At 41.3% G+C, this 23,689-nt stretch overlaps 2 protein-coding genes across 2 annotated transcripts in view; one reads left to right on the top strand and one right to left on the bottom strand.

Moving 5' to 3' along the window:
* Positions 1-23,689, bottom strand: part of Cd5l (CD5 molecule like) — a 108,340-nt gene that overhangs the window by 53,746 nt on the left and 30,905 nt on the right. The gene's annotated exons all lie outside the window — the stretch shown is intronic.
* On the top strand, positions 6,842-17,389 carry LOC104874075 (Fc receptor-like protein 2). The gene is given in 10 exon segments (XM_019210120.2): positions 6,842-6,887; positions 7,630-7,650; positions 10,093-10,241; positions 10,243-10,269; positions 10,271-10,364; positions 10,578-10,859; positions 12,083-12,370; positions 12,774-13,024; positions 13,026-13,053; positions 16,141-17,389. Coding segments are annotated over 10 exon segments (1,515 nt in total). The 3' UTR covers positions 16,470-17,389.

Below are 23,689 nucleotides of genomic sequence, written 5' to 3'. Positions count from 1 at the left end.
TTGTATCATAATAACTTATTTATTTGTTGTTACACGTGAACCAAATATGGTGTATATGCACACATACACACACATGAAATATTGCTCAGCCTTAAAAACAAAGGAAGCTTTGATACTTTCTCCAATATGGATAAACTTTAAAAACATACTAATTGTAATAAAAGCCAGTCACAAAAAATAAGCATCATACGACTCCATTTATATGAATTACCTAGAGTAGTCAAATAAATAGAGACAAAAAGGAGAACTTTGGTTTCCAGGGGATGGGAGTTGAGAGAAAAGAAATTATTTAATGCACTAGAACTTCTTCTGGAGAAGATGAAAACGTCTGGAGATGGGTCGTGTTGATAATCGTTCGACAATGTGAATGTACTTCCTGCCATGGAAGCATACACTTTGAATGGTTAATAATGACAACCTTATTGTTTAAAAGTTTATCCTATGCTTTTTATGTTTTCTTTTTTTTATGATGTTGTCCCCCCGATGTCTAATAAACATTGATAACAACATCTTTGTCTGCCTCTCCTCCCAGAAAATAAACCTCCAAGACTTCCATATCGAAATAAAATAAAAGATTAAAATGGTAATTTTTATGTTGTACATATTTTTTCCCAATTGGATGACAGAGCTCTCTTGGATAATAGAGGACAACTAGATGAAGTCACTACACAGTAAATGGAGGGTAAACGAGAGCAGGAAAGGGAAGGTCATCTCATTACTGCCGAGCAGGGATAGAAGTCCACGTCCCTCACAGAGCCTCCGCTGACATTAGTGGGGCAGGCGGCGGCACCACTGAGCTACATCCCCAGCTCTTAAAGCTGCGAGGAAGGCCTCCAGTGACATTAGTGGGGAGAGGGGTCTGGAATGCAGCCGGCAATGATGAAGGTTCCTGCACGTTGCCCACTCTCCTCTGACTACACCCTGTAAAGGGTGGAGGTAGCATTTCACTGTCTCAGCTTCCCCTCCAATTTTCTGGCCTGGTGGGAATGGGGCCACAGTTTGGGTTTTTTTTTAGTTTTGTTTTGTTTTTTTGTTTTCTGTGGTGTTTGGCTGGAGGGGAGCGGTTATTATTATTTTTTAGTGCTCTGTCTTGCTAGGCTATCCTTTTCCTTGTCCTTAGTCAGAGAGTACCAAGTTTGGGGGGCTAACTCTGCACCTATTTCTGTGTGTGTGTGTGTGTGTGTGTGTGTGTGTGTGTGTGTGTGTGTGTGTAGTACTGGAGACTGAACTCAGGGATATGTTACCACGTGCTACATCCCCAGCCCTTTTACTCTTTCTTTTTTATTTTGATTTCATGAAGTTGTCAATTCAGGACTTGTACTTGAGATCCTCCTGCCTCGCCTCCTGAATAGCTGGGATCACAGGCTGAGAAATACTATGTTTGGAATATAATCATTCTTTGTTCTTTAACTGGGCAGTGTAGTAATTTCTTGTAATTTCAAGTTTTTACCAATCCCGAAGCAAAATTTCGCTCCACCCTGGGGAAGGCTCTGCTTGCTTACTTCAGAAATCTGACTCCATCTCTTGAGTCAATCTACCCTTAAAGCATTGTACATCCTTTTCTTTCCTTTGAAAATCTCGTCATAGTACTCCAAACTCTCCAAAATGAAGCCTGGGGTCTAAGCAAGCTTCAGTAATTAATTACTAGAAACCTTAAATTTAGGCCTTGTGATGAAGTAAGATCATATGGTAATGCCAGAGAACAGTAAAATTACAGTAAATGTGTTTGCAAAGCTGTATTGCCTAGCTTCTTGAAACCTTGACTTCTACATTTGCTCATGGTTCTACCAATCCTGAGAGAAGAATGATTTTTGTCCTGCTTGAATTGACCTTGTTTTTATTTTACATGGGTCTAGACTGTCATGATTAAATGCTCCAGTGTGACGAGGGGTGCAACTCAATGATCTTCACATGTGCAAAACCCTGGGTTCAATCCCCAACACAGAAGGAAAGGGTGAAAGTGAAGGGGAAAGAGGAGAAAAGGAAGTTAGGAGGGAAGAAGAAAGGAGGGGAGGGAGGAAGAAAAAAGGAGGGAAGGAAGGAAAGCTGCTAGTTGCAAATATCTTCATAACAAATGTTAGGATTTTTTCTTTTCTCAATTTATTGATCTGTTTGCATTTTCCTTCCCTGGTAGAGTCCTTAACTTTGTCTTTAGTGCTTCTGTTCTTGGAAGTGGTGCTTTAATACCTACTCTCAAACTAACCTCAATTTCTGTTTTTAGAATCGAGATCAGAACCCTTATGCTTACATCTGTATTCCTTCCTCATTAGGGAAAAGACAGGAGTTTCTTTTAGTGCACTGAGTCATTAGAACATTGTGGATTAGGGGTCATTCTATAAATATGACCTTGTTATAATCATTGGCTGAGCCTTACGTCTCTCCATATACACTTTAGGCCAACAGCCAGATTTATTATACAATTAGAAGATGAACTTTATAGTCATCAGTGTACCACCTGCTCACACATTCCAGGCCAACCCTGCCATGCTGTTCAAAGCCTACAGACGCAACTGCATTTCACTCTGAAAATCTTTCCATGTTTACATCAGTGACCTAGGTTTGTGGGAGTGCCAGGCACCACTGTAGGGGATGGACCATTGGAAGGTGAACACATCAGGCAGAAAGTTTACCACCAGAGACATTTCTAGGGATCCTAGGAAAGATTTATTTTCCAATCAAAGGTCTTGAGGGCCCACAAGTGAAGTTTTTCGTATTTAATTGTATCTCCTTCCTGAAGCTCCGTAGTTTCTCTTCTTAGAGGCATAGCAGACCTGCCAAACATACTGCTTTTGAGTCTGTTCCCATTCTCCTGGCATTTCCTCCATGAAGATATGGAAACAATACTAATGAGGTTAATAAAAATTCTCAGAGAGTTGCAAGATCAAGCATTTGAGAAGTCTCGCCTAAGCTCAACTCAGGATCCTCCCCTACCCTCAGTATGTGGATATATATAGTTACATGAGTTCCTTTTTCTTTGTTCTCTTAAACCTCTGGATACTTTAGTGGCATGAGACAGAAAGTTGCCAGATAACTATAGGGTGGCCTTTGCTTACTCATTTCCTTTTACTGAAGGCTGAAAAGATGAGTTCTCCTGCTTTCCCAAGTCAGGGCTGCTAAGAGGACATATGAATCGCTACCCCTGACCTTTGTTCATCCTCCTGGATGGGTGACATTTTATCCAGCTGGGGAAAGGCCAAAGATGGTTGGAAGACAAGACATCCACAGAGGAAAGGATGCATATGGAGCTGGGGGAAACTGAAAATTCATTTCTGGTGCAACAGACTTTGGAAAATCTCTCCATTGTCCCCAGATGGTTATCATCTCCAGATGGGATGATGGATACTCTGGAGAACAAGACCCATGGCAGCTCTGAAGCCGAAGATTCTATTTTTTTTTTTTTTTTTTTTTTTTTTTTTTTAGGTTCTAAAGCCGAAAATTTTTTTTTTTTTTTTTTTTTTTTGCTTCATTAGTGAACTGGCAAAAGCAGACCACATTTTTCCTCATGGCTTAAAATCCTAATGTAGTTAACAGAGAAGAGCCAGTGATTGATTTTGTTTTGTTTTGTTTTACAGTACTGGCAAGTGAACCCATGGAAGGATGCAGCTTTCTCCCTGAGCTACATCCCAGCCGCCCCCCTTTCTTTTGTAAACATCTCATTAAGTCACTAAGTTGCCCAGACTGAGTTCAAGCTTGCAATCCTTCAGTCTCCCAAAGTGAAGAGGCATCTTTTACTACCCACTAACAAAGTTGTGTTTTGCAGGAAACTGTCCTTTGAGAATATAATTGGCCATCTCTGTTCTGCCTGGCCTTTAGTTCTACATAGCAATACAGTAGGAGCTCATAATCCGGTGTCCCTGAATCACTTCTGAAAATTTTTAAACCTTAAAAATTGACTTTAAAAACTTTATATCTTTGTATTGTTTATGTATTTGTGAGAATAAAGTGTGCTTATAATATAGAAAGCTCTCAAAGGACCATGTAATAATGAAGACCTATTTCCTAAATAGTCTAAATTCGTAATCTATCCATTGCAGGAAAGGGTCATATCTTTTTTTTTCTTTTTTATTGAGTTGATTGGTACATTTTAGGTCTACAGTACAGTTACACTCATCATTGGGATCTTGTACCTTTACATGACAGGTCTTGGTTCTCATTTTTTCCCCTTGCCCCTGCCTTCCAAGAGGGTCACGTCTTACAACTAAATCCTTGGGGGAGTTTGGGTTATTGTACTGAGTGACATCACTTTACCTCTGCTCCTGTCACTCACATCATCTTGTTTTCTCAAACACTGCTTTGTCTTAAACCACTTCTGTCTCTCTACATTTGCTTTCCACTGTTTTCAAGAGTGAAGCACCAAAGGTATTTCAAGACAGACCGTGTTTGGGTGTGATTTGTTACTGTTCCGTCTTCTCCATACCCGCACCATACCTGCAGCTAGGCAGACCTGGACTCTGCACCCTCGGCCTCCCCTGCCCCAGACCTCTCACATGATCACAGTGGCAGACAGCAACTGGTAACCTCAACAAACTCAGAGTTGCTTCAACTCTTACGCTCATATCTTTACTCCAGGAGCAAATGACTCGGGAAAGAAGTTGTCACATCAAACAACTGAAGAGAGGCTGAAGAAGATTTGTCTCAGAAACTGTTAATTAAAAGTATGAATCTGCAGCTGGGCGTGGTGGTGCACGCCTGTAATCCCAGCACTCGGGAGGCTGACGCAGGAGGATCGCTGTGAGTTTGAGACCAGCCTGGGCTACACAGTGAGTTCCAGGTCAGTCTCAACGACATAGTGAGACCCTGTCTCAAAAAACAAACAAACAAAAACAAAAACAAGCATGTATCTGCTATTTACCCTTCTGTCAGTATTCCTCCCTCATGCAGGTGACTGAGGGCTATCAAGGTATTCTGCTTGGCTTGACCTAAACGTCTTAATCTCCCTTCAGTCCCACAATACATGAATGACCTCAGGCGAGGACAGGCAAATTCCAACATGGTGAAAGAAAGTTTTTTGCCAGGAACACCCCCTCCGTGGACAACTGTTCTAGTTATTCTCCACCTGAGCTCCATACCCAACCTCCTCCCCAGATGCTCTCTACCTTTCTCTGCTTCTCTGTGCCTCAGGAGGCTGAAGCCCACACCTGTGTCTACTGCCTCTCTGTTCACAGCTGGGCTCCATCCATGGGAGGTACCCACAGGGACCAGCCAGCCGGAAGAGCGTTAGGGGGTTTCTTCCCCTGCCTCTCAGCTTTGGCACCCCATCTGGAGCAGTTCCTGCACAATCCCCGCCCCACCTGGCAATTTCTGCTCCAAGTCTCATTGGGCTTTTGTAACAGTCTTTCCTCCTCTTGCTTCTTTGGGCTTATAACAGCAGAAGGCTTGTGACAGCTTCCCACTGTGGCTGGTCTCTGCGTGTTCCACTATCTTTAGACTATTGCTTTAGTCCTGCCACATCTCTCTAGGCTGTTTGTTCTTTCACTTAAATTCCTTCTTTTCTTCCTTCCTTCACTCCTCCCTCACTCCCTTCTTTTCTTTCCTTTTCCTCTCTGCGCCAGATATTATACCCAGGTCCTCATGCATGCTGAGCTACACCCCCAGATCTAAGATTTCTTCTTTTAACCATTAAGGATACCTAATACAAGAACTCTCTGCAAAAATTTTTTTCTTGAACTTTGAAGTGTAAAAAGAGACCTGATCTCTCCTGTGTGTGTTAACATCTTTCAGACCACTGTGTCATAGTTGGGGGCTAAGTGTAGCAGTGTAGCTTCAAATAATCTATGATATTCATATTGCTTCTTTCTTCCTGCATGCATTCATCCAGAATATCTCATGGGGAAAGATGACTTGGGTTAAGCAGAATTTGTGTATTTCTGGCCCATACATAATACTATCTAGATCATCCTAGTGCTGTCATTTGTAACAAATAACCTGTCTGTCTCTTCCTATACTCTGGATGGGTCTCTACAGAGCAGCATCAATATGGCATCAGCAACGGTGTCACAGTGTTAGGAACCACATAACGAACTAAGCATCTTGAGTAATGTGTTAGTCAGCTTTGCATTGCTGGGATAAAATACCTAACATATACAATTTAAGGAGGAAGGGTTGTCTCCAAGTCCCACAATCAGCTGGCTCTGAGGCAGACATATCACAAACAAAGGGCATGTTCAAGGAAAGCCACTTACCTCACAGCAGCCAGGAAACAGAGAGAGGAGAGACAGTTGAAAAGTGTACCTTCCAAAGGCAAACTCTAGTCATCTACTTTCTCCAACTGGGCCATTCCTCCTATTAGGGGCATCCCAGTCAGCTGTGAACTCACCCATGCCAGAACTTGGCATTCTCTGCCAGGTCAAATGAGATAGAAAGCTTATCAATAGGATGAAGACAGCTCACATTTTAGGAAGCATTTCTGATCAATATACATCTGAGTGACTCTGTAAAGGGAAAAAAAAACATTTGCTCTCTCAGCACTCATGGTGGTTGGGGTGTGGATAATGCTGATTGGCAGAGAGATTTTCTACTTCCTTTTTCTCTATTTCAATAAAATCCCCACTAAACCACAGTGGCCAGTACCTGCTTCATGGTGCATGTGGATAGACCTGCCATTAGGACCTGCGCTGGACCTGAGCTGAACCTGACTGTTGCTAGAAGAACTTCTTTCTTCCAGCCTCATGCTGCTGTGGTCACTGCTTCTGGTCCTTGGTGGGTAGGATAGCTGGACTTGGGTAGGGCCAGGGCAGCATTACTTTGCCTGGGCATCCCAGAAGCTCTTCCTGAGCACAAATCTCTCTGCTGGGATGAGTAGGGATGGGTTTCAGCTTTTAACTCTGTGCCATCGGGTATTATGCAAATAGGTATTGAGCAGAATACAGTTCTCAGGAAAAGCAAAGGTCTGTGCATCTCTTTCCCAAACTCTGGTGGCTTCTCTCTTTGTTTAGCATTGTTTTTACTTTGATCTATAGAAAAATAAAAACCTTCTATAAAAGGACATCAAAGGAATTTTCTGTTAAGGTGAATTCCACTTTCAGCCCATATTAATCCCACTCCACCCCAGCCCCTCAACCTCTCCAACCACTACCTTTTTAGCTGCACTCCTATCTCCCTAGACTTAGATTTTGCAGGGCCTTCAAGTCTTGCTCATGCATATGACTCTCTTATAGAGCCAGACACAATACGAGGTCTAAATTGGGCAGGAGGGAGAAACTGTGACACTAAAACATGGCAGACACCTCCATTCTTTTGCAACCCTTCCTGGCATCTGTATGGCTCTAAGGCAGGTGATTATCTCAGACAAAATAGGAGACATTTAAAAATAGAAGCGGAGGCAATTAATGATAAATTTTCTGAGAACTTACCTGCAAAATAACAAACTTTCTGGTAATGGGCAAACACTCCTTATAAACTGTTTGAGATTATAAAAATGAACGCTAGCCTTCATGGATGTATTGTCATGGAGGAAAGGAAGGGAAAGAAAGAAAAAGAAAAACAGGAGATGAGGGAAGGGGACAGGAAGAAACCCAAGTGAAGAGAGGGAACTAATTATTGGGAAGTTCTCAAAGAGTTATAGCTTTATAATAAGCATTAGGACCTGGACCTCTTTGTGGTAACCTCTCTGACTCTATTCTCCCACAGCTCCTGTTGGCGTCCAGTCTGGTGAGTTATTTTTTTCTTCTTTTTTGGTCTCTTCAGCCATTGGAGGTGCTGCCTGTCCCAGCCCCTTGGCTACAACCTTTAGGGGCCTGGACCAAGACAAGGGAGTAAAATTTGGAGTCTTACTCCTTACCCCTCTCCTCACCCATGTCCCACAGTGGCAGGGCTGCTACAATGTCACATTCAGCTCCACTCTACCACCTCCCAGCTTGATAAGCAAGAGTGTCATGCCCTGACCCTCTCGAGGTGATGGACTATCATCCTTTTATTGTGCAGCACTGGGACAGGAAAGAAGATACACTAAAGGGAAAGCAAACTATGTACCATGTTGTTGGAGATACACCCTCCTGGTTCTAGCCACAGGTTCTCAAGGTCTCCACCAGAAACACTGGAAACGGGGATGGAAGACTTATTTATAAAAGAGAGCAATAAGAGGCTAAGGATTTGCTCTACATAGAACAAGAATGTCCCCCGGGTCTTTTATCTGTAAATTATCCAATGCTTAACTTATTGCTCTTTATTCTCATTAGAATTTTAGCACAGTGAAACAAAGAAAAAAGCTTGATTTCAAAGCAGACTGAAAAGTTACATTTTCTTCTTTAGTTATGCCTTTGAGAACACATTCATTCTATAATAGGAAAGGGTGGTAATGTTTATATACCGAAGCTTATAGTTTTAAGCAGCAGTGTTCTTCTATCGGTTAGGTGGGGGTCTAGAGACCCTCTCAGGATTCAGCCAAGTCTCTGAAGTGATGATAAAATGTGTGCATACGCACTATTGTGCCCACGTGTACAGAATGGATCCATAGCCGAAGCTAAAGACCACAAACTCAGGTGTCTTACAGTTAAATCCTTTTTCCAGACTCATTAAAATCCAGGTCAGCCCTTTTCCTTTATCTCTAGCTCTGTCATTATTATCAACTTGATCACATAAGTCTTACTCCTCAAATATTTTTTCAACCAAACTGATTGTATAGCTATAATCTTCAGTGAAAATCTCACCCTGTCTCAACACATAGGGAGAAAACATTTGGCCTCCAACACTTCCCTCCCTTTATTGATCCTTGTGTCCCCTACCACCATCCTCAGTTCCTACTATGATGGTGGGAATTACAAAGTGGCAAAAAGGTGACAGAAGTTGTCTTTGAACTTATCTGGTCACAAGATCATGTATCGCCAATATATTATATAGATCCTATACTGAAACATTACAAGTGTGGGAGAATATATACAAAAACAGAAAATTTAAAATGAAAAAAAAATGTCTAATATACTATGGATGTTTTAAGTGCTTTTTCCCTGCCTCTTTATACATCCTTCCCTGGGGACTGTGTACCTAGACCAAATCTTGAGAACACAGTCTATCTTCTGAGCCAAGACATCAGGAGCTACTGCTACCCCAAAAACTCATGGTTAGAGAAATAAGCCAGGCGGGCAGCCTGAACAATACCCTGGGTTCTGTTTCCTTCCTGTATCATGTTCCTGTGTGTCTGCTCTGTACACTAAAGGGGAATGCCCAGTGTGCAGGCCTGGAGTTAGGGGCTTTTTGTTTTGCTCGTTTGTTTGTTTGTTTTTTACCAGAAGAACATTTTTCCTACAATCTAGCCCAAGGCACTACAATTACAAACAGATATTTGAACCTATATTTCTATTCCTGTTACCCGCTGAAACGTTCTTCAGAAAGCCCACAGCTTCAGGGTTGGGCCGCAGAGCAGCGTGGTGGTTGGGCTTCCTTTCCTTCTGCAAAGAGCAGCCTACAGCTTCTCCCTGTGCTGCTGTGTTTTCTCTCTCTCCTGGGGGCAAAGCCAAAACACAAGCTCCTCATCAGTTCTCTGGTGATCACCACCCTCCATGGGGAGGAAGTGACCAGAAGAAACAGAGGACCCCACAACCCTTTCCATAGGAATCACTCAGGCCCATGCACAGAAAGGATTTCCAGAGCCACTGAAAAGGAGAACTCTGGAGACCAAAGGTGGAGATCCCGGGGCCCAGTTTGTTTCATCCAGGGAGAACTACAAAGGGAAGGCTTTGAGGTGATTGTACCACTACACAAACAGAGTCTCTAAGCAGTGAGATATGCAGAGAGTTGATCATGGCTCCCGTGGGGACCTGCGGTCACTTTGAGTGGACATAAGGAGAGGCACAGAGAATCATTTTAAACCCATATTTAGTCAACCTGCTGGCAGTCAGACAAAATGGTATCAAAACCCGTTGGTAGACATAAAACTAACAGGATGTTTGGAGGAAAAAAACGTCACTAAAAGGCAGTGGAACTCACCTGCCCTGAGCACGGATGCTAACAGAGCCAACAGACCCAAGCGCGACTGTGGGTGCCCAGTTTCTCAACTCACGTGGAAAGCATTATCCCTTCCTTTCAAGAACAGAGTCAGAGCACCATGGCAGGGAGCAGCATTGCCAGCACAAGTTATCTTTGCTTCTTTTGCAGACTGGCTGAGCATCAGCTTGCCACGCAAGGCCTATGAAGGAGACACCGTGACTGTAAGATGTTCTGGGGAAAACAACGATAACATAAAGAAGCTAGTGTACTACAAGAATGGATATCAGATAGCTGCTTACTCTGGGGCCTCGAGCTATTACCATCTCCAATGCAAGGACCAGTGATGGATGGCGGCTCCTATTCCTGTAAGGCAGAGAGGAAGATTTTCTGGTTTATACAAAGGACAGAAGAAACAAGATCTGTGTGGCTCACTGTCCACGGTGAGGGCCTCATTCTTCAAGTGGATGAGTCTGGGAAGGAGTAGGGCTTTTGTGGGAGGGCCAGAGTATAAGGCAGAGGAGACCGCCCAGGGAGGGAGAGGTGGCAAGTGGGCTGTGCGTCCTTGAGTCTAGATCTGTATGCTTCATTCACCTGGGCCACTTCGCATCAGGAATTCTACACTCAGGGTGTCTCTGTTTTGTTTTCTTCTCTAGAGCTGTTTCCAGAGCCTACACTGACCTTCGGCACTTCTTGGCCTATGGAGGGGAGCTCAGTGACGATGTTCTGTGACTCCAGGCTCCCTTCCGATAGGTCGTGGATCTCTCTTCGCTACAATTTCATCAGTGATTACCGCACCCTAGGTTGGAGAGAGTGGTCATCAAAGTTTGAGATCTCAGCAATAAGGAAAGAAGACTCAGGGCATTACTGGTGTGAGGCAAAGGCGTTAGGGGACAAGATCTCGAAGCGGAGTAGCAAATCCTACATAAGTGTGCAGAGTGAGCATCAGTGGGCTGGGCCACCAGGGGTGGGGTAGGGCACCAGATGAACTGTGGGCTCATTTGTCCATTGTGCTTTCGACCCTTGTGGTGTGGGAGCTACCATGGCTCCCTTGGGCTCTTTTCTATTAATCTCTGCAGAGGCATCACTTCCAAACATCTTTGTTTTGTCAGGAAAGCAACAATAATTACATCTCTCTGGAGCACACAACTAGTGCATACCCTACAACTAGTGATGAGATATGCTCAGCAATCCAAGAGGTAAATAAATCATGGCCTCTGTCTGCAAGAAATGATTTTCAACTGCGAGGTACATTTGACCAAGGTAGAGCAATGAAGGTCTATAGTAAAAATAATACTAGAAATGACAGTAATAACCCCTGTTATTTAGTATGTGGCTTAATATATGCCAGGACTGAACTTTGGCTGTTGTGCTCAATTCTACAAAAGTCCCTCTGATGCTCATAAATGTCTGCAGAGGAGAAGATTGAAGGACATTTCCCACGAACATGGTGCTGCCCAGAGAAGCTTAATATTTGCCTTTCATCACAGCCTTAAGTAATAGTACTATGAATAGCACCTAGAAAGCCGATAGTGTTATACTGCCCATTTTACAGAGGAGGAAACTGAAAGCAGGTTACTGTGAAGAGCCTTGCCTTAGATGACCCAGAATGTTGAGCTGGAATTTGAGCCCAGTTGCTCTGTCTTCCCTGGATGGCTTTTAGCCACTCTGCAGCCTCTCCTACCCTGCACACAGGTGGAGAGTGGCAGCCATAGCAGGTGCTGCTTAAACGCTTCTGTGGGAGAGGTGCTTTACACCTGTGTCTCATTCACTCTTCAGAACTCCGTGAGGTCCGTGGAATCTCTACTTTATCATTGAGAAAACTGAGGATCATGCAATGAACAAGTTGCAGAGCTGAGGTGTAACTTGAGTGAGACAATTGTCCAGTCTGTGACCTTCCTGCTGCTCCTACTGTCCCCAGGACCAGGAGGCCACTGCAGGCTGCAGCTATTAGAGAGAGATAAAGAGCATAGAGTAAGTGCAGGGTAAGACTGTTATTGAGGAGTAACTTAAGGGGAGTCCTGTACCACGGTGGGGTGGACTCTCCTATGATTAAACATTCAGTTCCAGAAACCCACTTGCCAAACTGTTCAAATTGCCCTTTTCCCCTTCCCTTCCCTCCCCGCACCTGGCCCTCACCTGCTGTTTCTTCTTCATGCAGGGATCTCTGTGTCTCAAGTCTCCATGCAGACCCGTCCCCCAGGAGGCCAGGCAGTTGAGGGGGAGAAGCTGATCTTTGTCTGCTCTGTGGCAGAAGGCACAGGGGACATCACATTCTCCTGGTACAGGGAGGACACAAAGGAGAGACTGGGGGAAAAACATGAGCGCTCCCGGAGAGCAGAGCTGCAGATCCCTGTGGTCCAGGAGAGCCATGCGGGGTGTTACTACTGTACAGCTGACAACAGCTACGGCCCCATTCAGAGCCCGGCAGTGAACATCGCTGTGAGAAGTGAGTAGCAGGCCCTCAGCCGGCCAGCCATTCCCATCGGGGGTCAGCTTCCTTCTGGGGCAGTGAGGATGAAGGAGATGTCAAGGTACAGAGGCTGAAGGGTAACAGGCCATTAACAAGGCAAGGTTGGTGCTGTGATGGTGGTGGTGGCACTGGCAGCAGTTGCCAAGGACCTAAAGGAGGGATGAAGATAAAATAGGAGGCAGGCCACACTGTGGGCAGAGCCATAGCTCTTTCTTCACATCAGTAAAGCTGTACTGGAGCTATCTCTGCAGGGTTAGATCAGGAGGTGCAACCATGGGAAAAAAATCCAGGGAGGTGAGGTATGGAGAGGACCCGTAAGGAGGGCGGGTTGGCTGTGAGCTATGACACCTTCTCTGATGGACCCTGATGCCTCTGTCAGTTCCAGCCCTGAGCCCACTTCTCACCATTAGTGCTCCTGGGGCCACGGTCTTTATTGGTGAAATGGTGGAGCTCCGCTGTGAAGATTTGAGAGCTTCTCCCCCCATTCTGTACCGGTTTTATCATGAAGACATCATTGTGGGGAGCATCTCAGCATCTTCTCAAGGAAAAACATCCCTCAACTTCTCCGTGGCTGCAAACCATTCTGGGAACTTCTCTTGTGAGGCTGACAATGGCTGGGGACCCAAGCGCAAGTGAGGTGGTGACACTTAACATTACAGGTAGGACGTGCTCAATATCATCTTCCTGAGAACCAGCTGCAAGTTATACCAAGTAGCGCCTTGTGCTTCTTTTCCACTGGAGTCACCTGTCCCTCGAGGAATTAGAGTTCTACCAAAGAGCCTATTCGCTCACCCAGGTTCTGTGCTCAATCATTCATTTACTTCATTCGAAGGTACTGGGAATTGAATCCACAGCATTTTCGCAGAGCTAAATCCACGGAGTTTCTGGGGGTGTTTGTTTGTTTGTTTGTTTTGTTTTGTTTTGTTTTCTTAAAGACAGGGTCTTGCTAAGTCACCAAGTTGCCTAGGCTGGGCTAGAACTTGCGATCCTCCTGTGTCAGCCTCCCAGAATGCTGAGATTACAGGTGTGTGCCATCACACCAGGCTTCCTTTTGTCGTTAAAAACAGTATCACTTCCTTAATGCTTACCCAATTCTTTCCCTTTTGTTTCCTTTCACTTAAATAATCAGATACGTGTGAAATAGTTTGTAGGGCACTGTGCAGGTATCAGGTCAGTGTACAGAGTATGTCAGGTGAAAAGCAAAGAGAAAGACATCCCTGAGGAAAGTTAGGAAGGATTTTGCACACTCACAGCTCACAGTAAATGAGACACAACTAATTCTTAAAGATACATAAGGAAAAAACAGAAAATCCATCGACAAGACAGATTATGGGATTTAGATTTTTACTCAGATTATCTCATTTAATCTCCACATCAGTTCACCTTTAAAAATGAGATAATAGAATTTAGATTTAAGTAACTTGTCCAAGGTTATTTAATTGGAATACACTAAATAGGTACAAAAATGGAACTTTAGACCAGGGCTGCCAGCATCAAGAAACTTTGCTTTTTGCCATGTTAATATATCATGTTGGATACATACATTTTTTTCCTTTAACCTATCATTGTGGATAATTATATTAATAGATTTCCTAATATGCAGCAATCATTATATTCTCCTATAAGCCCTCTTTAGTCATCATAGGCCATAGCTATATACAACTTACTAATGTTTTACTTCAAATTTTTACATCTTGTTTGTTTGCTTGGCACTGAGGACTGAAAGCAAGCTTCACACACACTAAACATTGCTTCTATCACAGAGATGTACCATCAGTCCTTCTCATCCTACTTATAAATGAGTTGTTTTGGGTTTTGGTTTTGTTTTGTTTTTTTTTTTCATTTTGGGGTAGACTGGACTCATCAGAATGATCTCAGGAGCCTCTGTCATTTCTGCAGCAGTTTAAAACAATATTTGAAATATCTGCCTCTTGAAGAGTCTTTGGGAGACTAGCGCAAATAGCGTTAGAAGCCCGGTGGATTTAATGTCAAATCTTTTGCGTTAGTCTTTTCAAATTTTCCAATTTTTAAAAACACAATTTGGGCGCTCTTATCCAAAAAGCTAAGTGTATTTCATCTAGACTTTCAATTTGTCACATACTGTTTTCACTGAATTTTTAGAGTCATCATAATTTGTGATTATGCTCTTTTCAGTTCTAATGTGTTTGTTTGCGTGATCTCTCTTTTATTGTTATATTTGCCAGAAGTTTTTCTCTTGCATTGCTCTTTTCAAAGAGTCAGAGTTATTTTTATTATTTGTATTGTTCAAATTTATAAATTTCATTGTTCAAATGGCTTTGGCTTTCTGATTCAATTATTTCTCCTTTATTTTCAGTATTTCTCTCCTCTTTTTTTCATTTTAAGCTGTTTCCTTTTTTAATTTCTTAAACATTTATTTCTCATCTTAATTTCTAATAAATGCTCTTAAAATTGTATGTTCACCTCTAAGTACCACTTTTACCTCTTTCTAAAAGTTTTGCTGCATAATATTTGCATTTGTTTAATGTCTAAAGTATGGGGTTTCGTTTCCTTTTAACAACCTAGACTTGGTAATCTCTTACAAATAGATTTTATTTTTAGCCTATGTCTTATTAGTTTCTTAGATATTTCTTTGTTATTCTTGTGATTAGCATTTATTGAAAAGTGTGACCTATACAATTTTTATTTGGGAGAAATTACTAGACTTTCTTGATGGTTTAATTGACAGTCAACTTACATAAGTATTCTACATAGAAATTTAAAAGAACATGGATTTTTTTTCTTAGTCTGAAGAATAAAATACAAAGACCAGAATTTAGCTAAATATTAAAGTAAGTTAGTTTCTCAATTTACTCAGTCTTTAAAGACTCTTACTTATGTTTGTTCTCTTTAACCTATTCATTTTCAAAAATGTTCTCGTTATTACCTAAGATTTAATATTTACCTTTTTTTTCAGGGCCTTTGCAAGGATCTTAGTAATTAATTGTTGACACAGAGCATTTTGGTTGCAAAGGATAGAAGTACCATACAGATTAATTTGGCCAGAACCCTGCCAATATTGTGATGTTGGGCCGAGGATTTAGCTCAGTGGTTCCACCACTTGCCTTACAAGTGCAGGGACCCGTGTTTGATCCCTGGTACCAATAAATAAATAAATAAATGTGATGTTGGTGCAGGTTGGGAATGCGACTGGATCCAAGGGCTCTGTGTTATCCCTTCTATCTTCTGGATTCCTTCATTAACTTCTAAATTTGGCCATTAACAGCTCTAGATTTCCATCTGTCCTTTTTGCCAGATACCACTCCAGTTTAGAAAAAAGCAAAAAGGCAGTAATTAGATTAGAGACAAACCACTGGGTGTGGATGTGCATGTTCCATCCTGTGCAGAGAAAATGCAGTTGATAAATGTGGTTGGTGCACTCATCAGTGAGGTATGGAACAGTTCTTAGTCCTCAATCTCCAATTCTAGGAACAAAAGACAAAATTCTCTCTCCCTCTAACACTTCTGCAGCCCATGAGAATCCAGTGCAAGCCTGTTTTTCTTCACTTTCCTAGGAGTCATTCAATGGTGCCATAAGTGAGATAAGATGGTTTTAAGATGCAGTAATGGGGTAGGGAAAAGGCAAAGCTTGGTCATAACCCGCTTTACCCAAACCCCTACCTCACACCACACACAAACGCCACTGCTATCAGACAACCTCTCTCTATACTGGGAGCTGCTGAGAGTACGTACATTCCTCAGAAAGGGCTAACCCTTTCCATTTGCAGAGGCCCCACCCAAAGTCCGTCTGATGAATGGTCCCCACCGCTGTGAAGGCCGAGTGGAGGTGGAACAGGAAGGTCACTGGGGCACCGTGTGTGATGACGGCTGGGACATGAAGGACGTGGCAGTGGTTTGCCGAGAGCTGGGCTGTGGAGCAGCCAAGCACACACTGGTAGCCATGTTGTACCCACCTGTGGCGGAAGAGGCCCTGCCTGTGCTCATACAGGTGGCCCTGTGCAATGGGACAGAGGTGGCCCTGGCTGAGTGTGAGCAGGTGGAGGCCTTTGACTGTGGACATGAGGAGGATGCAGGGGCCGTGTGTGAAGGTGGGTAATGGCAGAGTCACCTGGGGCCTGGCCCAGCTCTGAGCCTCTTCCTCAGGCTGCCACCTCCAATTTTCTTTACCAGTCCCCACTGTCCCTTTCTGCTTTCAGAACCACTCACCCATTCCACAGCAGCCTGTGGCCAGGGCAACACTATTAGTTGACATTAAGTTGGGCCAGAGTCATAAAGGATTCTTCTGTGTGTTCAAATTATTAGTCCTCATCTGTCCTCTCAAAAGAGGTGGTAGACTGGGACATGATGCCAAGAAAATAATTATGAAACCAAAGAACTATACAATCTGAGTGGTCTTAATCAAAGTGACACTGATTGCATTGTTCTATAATCTATTTGACCTTTCTGAGCTTTCTCCTAAACAACTCTGTTCATCAAAATTAAGCCCTGAGTTCTAGTTGAAGAGGATGAGGGGCTATTGGAAGGATGCTGGACCTGCCATAGAAGTCAGGCCACAAACTGTAAAGGACAAAGTTCCTCCAGGGTGGAGGTAAATTGAAGAAAGTTTGGGAGTCTGAAGGTCCATGGAGCCCTGAAACCTGGGGCAATCCTTGTTCCCACCTCCATGGAGCCCTCCAAGCCAATGGACACTTGGTGAAAAGAAAAACCGTTAGGACCAATGGGCCCATGCCCACTTGGAGGAGCTTGTCATAGCTGTGGCTTGTTCCGGAGATGGAGTCAGTATGGGGCTCTGGAAAGGATCTGGTATTTGGAGTGAGTTGTGCAGAGCTGGAGGCCACCCCCTGGCTTACCAGCCCTATAAGGAGCTACTTAAGTAAACTTCTCTGAAGCTCAGTATCTTGGTCAGAAAAGTGGAATGACATGTAGTTTGACTTCCCCACTGAGTTGGGACACAATCAAACAACACATGCTCTGAAAGGTCTTTGGTAAAGGGTTAGGCCTGGGAAGAAGCCCCAAGGGCTCGTACGGAAAGCCTCCCGGTAGGGAAGGAGCCTGAGACTCGCACCGGCCTGCTTCCTCATTCCAGCTCCTCCTCATTCCTGCTGCCTCCCTTCTCCATGGGGGAATCTCCTGAGTGTGTTCAGTTTTTTCCTGCCTCACACCCTTCTTACCCCTTTTCCCTTTTTCTCTACAGCATTCTAGCCTGGTACTTTCTGAAGACCTGGAGATTGGAAATCTGCAGGCTTCCTATTTTCTCCTTTTAGTCCTCAAAGACCTAGAGGGTCCCACAACTCCCTACAGATTTAATGACTTTGCTTGCTTCACTCTCAGCAGGGACCTGAACACTGCTCTCCTGGACCAAGTCTCACCTCCTGTATTAAAGGCAAAAACCATCTCCCAAAGAGGATAGGTCTCGCGTATATGTCCTCCACAGTGGCGTCTTGTCCAGGTGCCCCAGATCTGCCTGGGGATCCCATGCTGTCTCCTTGACCAACTGTAGCAGCTTGAGATGGAGCCAGAAAGGAATGAACTTCGGTGAACTGGGTCTTACATCTGGTGAAAATGTAGTTAAATAAAACAGATGAAGCAAAAGAAAATTGTGGATGTTTAGTTTCATTTTTAAGTGACTTAGAAGGAAGCTATCTTTAAAAAGAATCTTTTAAAATATTTGCTTAAATTGTAGATATAAAACACATTAGAGACGAGCGTGGTGGTGCACGCCTATAATCCCAGCACTCGGGAGGCTGAGGCAGGAGAATTGCTGCAAGTTCGAGACCAGTCTGGGCTACACAGTGAGTTCCAGAGCAGTCTGAACTACATAGTGAGACCCTGTCTCAAAAAACCAAAAATTAAATAAATAAATTTTTAAAAAGGTAAAACACATTAGAAAACAGTGTTACATAAAAAAATAAAAGAAAAAAAGAAAGGAAAAATTAGCTAAAATGCTAATATTTAGAAGCAACTTCTTTCCAATACTTTCAAAAAGTTTTTATGACTATATAAATACATAGTTGAACTTATTGACTGGATATTTTGTGTAGTGTTTTTTAAATTTAATAAGGCAATTTTAACAGAAATTGCATAGGTACAGAAAATGTACATAAAGAAACATTCATATGTACAAATAGGCCTTCTTGAAGGACAGTTTTAAGCGTCAAATTCTTTTGAAGCTAAAATTGGTGCAAAAATTTACACTAAAATTTTGTACCCTTAAACTATCCTGTCGAGAAAGAAAAATCCCCCAGGTATGGTGGCACACAAACTCGAGAGGCTGAGTTAGGAGGATCACAGTGAGTTCAAGACCAGCCTAGGCTATACAGTGAGTTCCAGGTCAGTCCCAACTATATAGTGAGACCCTGTGTCAAAAAAACAAAACAAAGAAAGAAAAATCCTGCCAGGAGTGATTATGCACAATCATAATCCCAGCATTCAGGAGGCCGAGGCAGGAGGATCACTGCATGTTTGGGGCAAGGCTGGGCTACACAGTGAGTTTACAGGCAGCCTGAACTACATAGTGAGATCTTGTCTCAAAAAAAAGAAAAAGAAAAGAAGTCCTGACTCCAAAAGACGTTTAATTCTTATTTTTTAGAACATACTAGCTTTGTTAACACACAATGAATACTGGAAGGATGAGGTTTAAACGTGCAGCTGCCTTCGCCAGTCAGGTAGTACAAACTGGACAGTTACCACTATGAGTTCAAGGACAGACTGAGCTACATCACAAGACCCTCGCTCAGACAATAAGAACTACCCGAAATGGTTGTCACATTTTGAGTCTGGGTGGATATGGGGAGAAGAAAAGTGACATATATTTTTCTCCGGGTTAGACGTCTACGTTGACAGATAATCGATTGCACATATATCACGTTCTAGGTTTTTATATGTTAGCTCATACTGTAAGTAAAGCTTCAAAAGCTGGGGGACTGGGAATTTTAACTGGGACTGTACTCAAGTATTTCACAGAGTTCCCTTTGCATTTCTAATATTCTCTGTTGGTTTTCTTAGGTTTTCTAGATATACGATCACATCTACAGACAAGATCACTGCTTCTTTTACCCATACGGCAATCACGCTTCTCCCCACGCTATGTGCATTGGCCGGCTTTGCTAGAATGATGTTATTTGTGGTGATGAGGCATCTTCGCTTTATTTACAGATGTCATAAGTATGCTTTTTTATTTCAACATTAACCATGGTGCTTGCTTTTTAACTTATATCTATATGTAGAATTATCAAAAGAATATCCACTATATAAATTAACAAGATTTTTTTAACTGTCTAATCAGAAGTAGATGTTGAATTTTTTCAAACATCTTTCTGGTGTTGCTTCTGTTCCCTTTTCTCTTCATATGATGAATTATACTAACAGTTCTCCTAATAATGAATAATTCTCCCAGTGACATCTGGGTGTGATATATATTAATATCCTGCTGAATCCTATTTGATATTATCTTGTGTAAGACTTTTGCACAGATGCATAATAAGAATTTACCTGTGGCTTTTTATTCTTGCTTTGAAAAGCTTTGATATCAGTGCTATATTGGTTTCTCATTATGTTAGCAACTTGCTTTCTCTGTAAACAAAAAAAATTTAAATACTACTGAATTTATCTTTTCCTTGATGATTAAAAAAAGTGAATGTGAAATCATCTGACCTGTTATGTTTGAACTTGTAGCTCCCTAACGAGAATTCCCAGTGGTTTTCATGGATGTTACTCTAGTTACTCAAATAAAATAAAAATTTTAATTCATGTACATAAAATATGATAATTCATATGCTTAAAATTGAATAACTCATATTTTCCTAGAAAAAAATCACCCATTCAGTGTAGGTTTTCAAATGCTATACATTTCATTACCCCTTATTTCTTGATGAGGCTATTCAGTAGCTTCTTTATTCACTTTTCATGGAAAAGCTTTTGAATTTATTCATATATTCTATTGTGAGATTCTTTGTTTCATCCATTAGAATCTGCTTTTATCTTAATTGGTTTTGTTGATATTTTCTTCGGTTCTGAAAATCAACACTTTTTTCATATTTCCATTCTTTCTTATTTCCAAGTGTTTAATGAATTTCCCTGAGAACAATTTTAATTAGAGCCCTCACGTTTAAATATGTAGTCTTTGTATTATCTTTATTTTTGAGTCTCTAATATCAGCTCTATTTTTTTACTTGAACTCAAAGGTGATGTAAAGAGGTATTTTTAAACCTTACCTTTTGAGGACTGGGGATTTAGCTCAGTGATTCTGCCACCTGCCTCACAAGCAGAAGGACTCGAGTTTGATCCCCAGTACCAAAAAATAAATAAACAAATAAAATTTTTAAAAACTTACCTTTTGACAAGATTTTTCCATAATTCTCTGTTTTATTTTGTTTTTTAATAATTTGAGGCAGGTGTGAAACTGTATACCTGTAATCCCAGAACCCTGAGAGGCTGATACAGGAGGATCACAGTTCAAGCTCAGTCTGGGCATCATAGCAAGACCTTGTCTCAAAATACAAAATTTTAAAAGGGCTGGGAATGTAGCTCAGCACAAAGGCCCTGGCTTCAATCTCCATTGCTAAAAAACAAACAAACAAAAACTGATTGCATTATAACATCATGGCCTAAACTATGGTCAATTTTTGTAGATGGCCCACGAGTACTTAAAACGTTGTGAATTCTTTGTTACTAGGTTCCAAAGTTCAATAACTGTCTTTTAGGAACTCTTTATTCATCATATCGTTCAAATCATGCACTCCCTTATTTTTTATTCACTTGATCTATTGGGTCTACAGATGTCATTTGTTATTGTCATTGTGCTTAGGTTTATGTCTCTTTTGCTTGCCTGAAGTTCATGTGTCAAGTACTTCGGTGTCATAATATTTAATTTCAAAGATTTAGGAAGCTTGGAAGAGACATACAATTTAGCCTTCAGTGCTGTTTTCCTTGATATATCTTTGCCATTTTTTTTTAACTTTACTGAGCCACTTTCCTTGAAATATCCTTTTATATAAAATATATTGTTGAGCTGGGTGTGGTGGCGTACACCTGTAATCCCAGCACTCGGGAGGTTTAGGCAAGAGGATCGCTGTAGTTCGAGACCAGCCTGGACTACATAAGTGAGTTCCAAGTCAGTCTCAACTACATAGTGAGACCCTGTCTCAAAAAAGCAAAAAATAAAATAAAAATAAATAAATACATAAAATATATTGTTGAATTTTTGTTTTTGTACTGAAGATAAAAATCTTTTTTAACGTGTTATTTTGTGGTATCTTTTTCCTTCTTTTTTTGTTTTGTTTTGTTTTTCTTCTTATTTTGTATCCTCAAGCATAGAGTTAATCCCTCAGTTTATAGCTCACTCCCCTTCTTCCATAGCAATTTTCACTCTAGTTTCCTTTATTTCCTTGTATTTTTTTTTACTATTCCTTTTTACTAGAAATGTAATCATTCAAATGTGCTTTATTTTTCTTCATGTACATATGATGTATGATATATATAATTTTCTGGAGCTTAAATTTGCATTCATTTTCATTTTTTCCATGACACTAGTTTTTGATCCATCTGGGCTGTGTGTACATCTAGTTTGATCCTGGTTTCAGCAGGATATACCACCATACTTTCCTTGCTCACTTCCCCAGCAATGGACACCTAGATGATTCCCAATTTGTTACTACAATAAACACCGCCAGTCTTCTATGTCCCATTGTAGACCTGTGTGAAACTCGCTCTGTGCACATATCCAGAGGAAGGACTGATGGAACAAGTCATGTCGGGGTGTCCCCAAAGCTGCTTCCACCTGCAACAGTGCATGAACACCCCCTAAACCTGGGTGTCATTAAGTGTTCTAATTGTGTTGCTCAAATGGAATAAAGAGATGCTGAGTCAGTATCCTGTTTCCACTTTTGTAATTATTGATAAGTGTAACCATCTTTGAATGTGCCTGTCAACATCTTTGGCTTCCTCTTTTGTGCCCTTTGCCCATGCTGTTAATAGAATTTCTGCCTGTTCCCGTTAGATATACAGGAACTACTGCTTTCTATAAATAAGTCGCTTGCTTTTCTAAACAAATCACCTCATACCGTCATCAGCCAACTGTGTCCATAGTGTCACTGAGCAGAATTTTAAATTTTTATGCTATCAAATTTATTATTTTTACTTTTAATTTATATTTTAAGCACTCCCTCCTCACCCCAAAGTCACTCTCTTATCTTCCTAGATTATTGTCCCCTAATTTCTTAGTTTTACTTTTTATACATTAAATTTTTAGACTCTACCTATATATATTTGATTTTAGGTATAAATCCAGGTTTTTTCTCCATAGAGCAATCCAGTTTTCCCAAAATCATGTGCTTACCAAACAAGCCAGCATTCGCCATTATTTTGTGGTATCAACTTTGAGTTTTCATATGTACACAGAATCTAATTATGATGTCTCTAGTCTGCTCCACTGGTTTATTTGACTTCATACATGTAGTACTGATTTATAGATACATAGACTTTGTTGCTATGGACTTCTACTTTAATATCTGTTAATAAAAGTTCCCCTATTTGTTCTTTTTTATCAAAGTTAACCTCATCTCTGATAGATTTTTGTTATTCTGTAAAAACTTTAGAGTCATTCATAGGAAAATGGATACATATTGAGGACATACTCCGAAGTGAAATAAATAAGTCACACATGTGTAAATAATGAACAGTTTCTTTGCTGTGAAAAACTATAATGGTACATAAAATCCTAATGATATAATTGACAATGTGAAATAGGAAGAAAAGGGATAAAGGTGTAGGGGAAATGGGAAGGGCAGGGTAAAGGTAATAAGGGAAAAGGAAAAAATGAGAAAATGAAAAAATGGAAATAAAGTATTTGTAAATAGGGAAGGGAGGAGGGAGTGAAGGGAGGGCAGGGATATGGGGAAGAAATGAGAACCAAGACCTGTCATGTAAAGGTACAAGATCCCAATGATGAATGTAACTGTACTGTATACATCAATAAACTCAATGAGAAAAAAAAATCTTTAAAGCTAATATACAGAAAGTCTCAAAAACACGTGAAAGTTTCACTAGAATTTTGTTGAATTTATAAATTAATTTAAATGATACAGAGATCATGATTCCTGCCACAGCCTTCCATTCAACTCACCTGTTTGGTGCACAAGACAAATGTCTTGTAGAATGACAGTTTCAATGGTGGTTTCAGGTATGGTTTTATTTGATAGAGTGAGTCAGCTTACTACTAGCTCCTTCACATAGTTTTTGACCTGTCAAGTTACTTTTCTTCTCCCCTGTTCTTTTTTTTTTTTTTTTTTTTTTTTTTTTTTTTTTTTTTTTTTTTTT

Source organism: Fukomys damarensis, unplaced genomic scaffold, assembly GCF_012274545.1.
Source record: "Fukomys damarensis isolate Sample0158 unplaced genomic scaffold, DMR_v1.0_HiC HiC_scaffold_19, whole genome shotgun sequence".
In the NCBI taxonomy this organism is placed as follows: domain Eukaryota; kingdom Metazoa; phylum Chordata; class Mammalia; order Rodentia; family Bathyergidae; genus Fukomys; species Fukomys damarensis.
The sequence above is the reverse complement of the archived record's forward strand: the minus strand, read 5'-3'. Positions and strand labels throughout refer to the sequence as shown.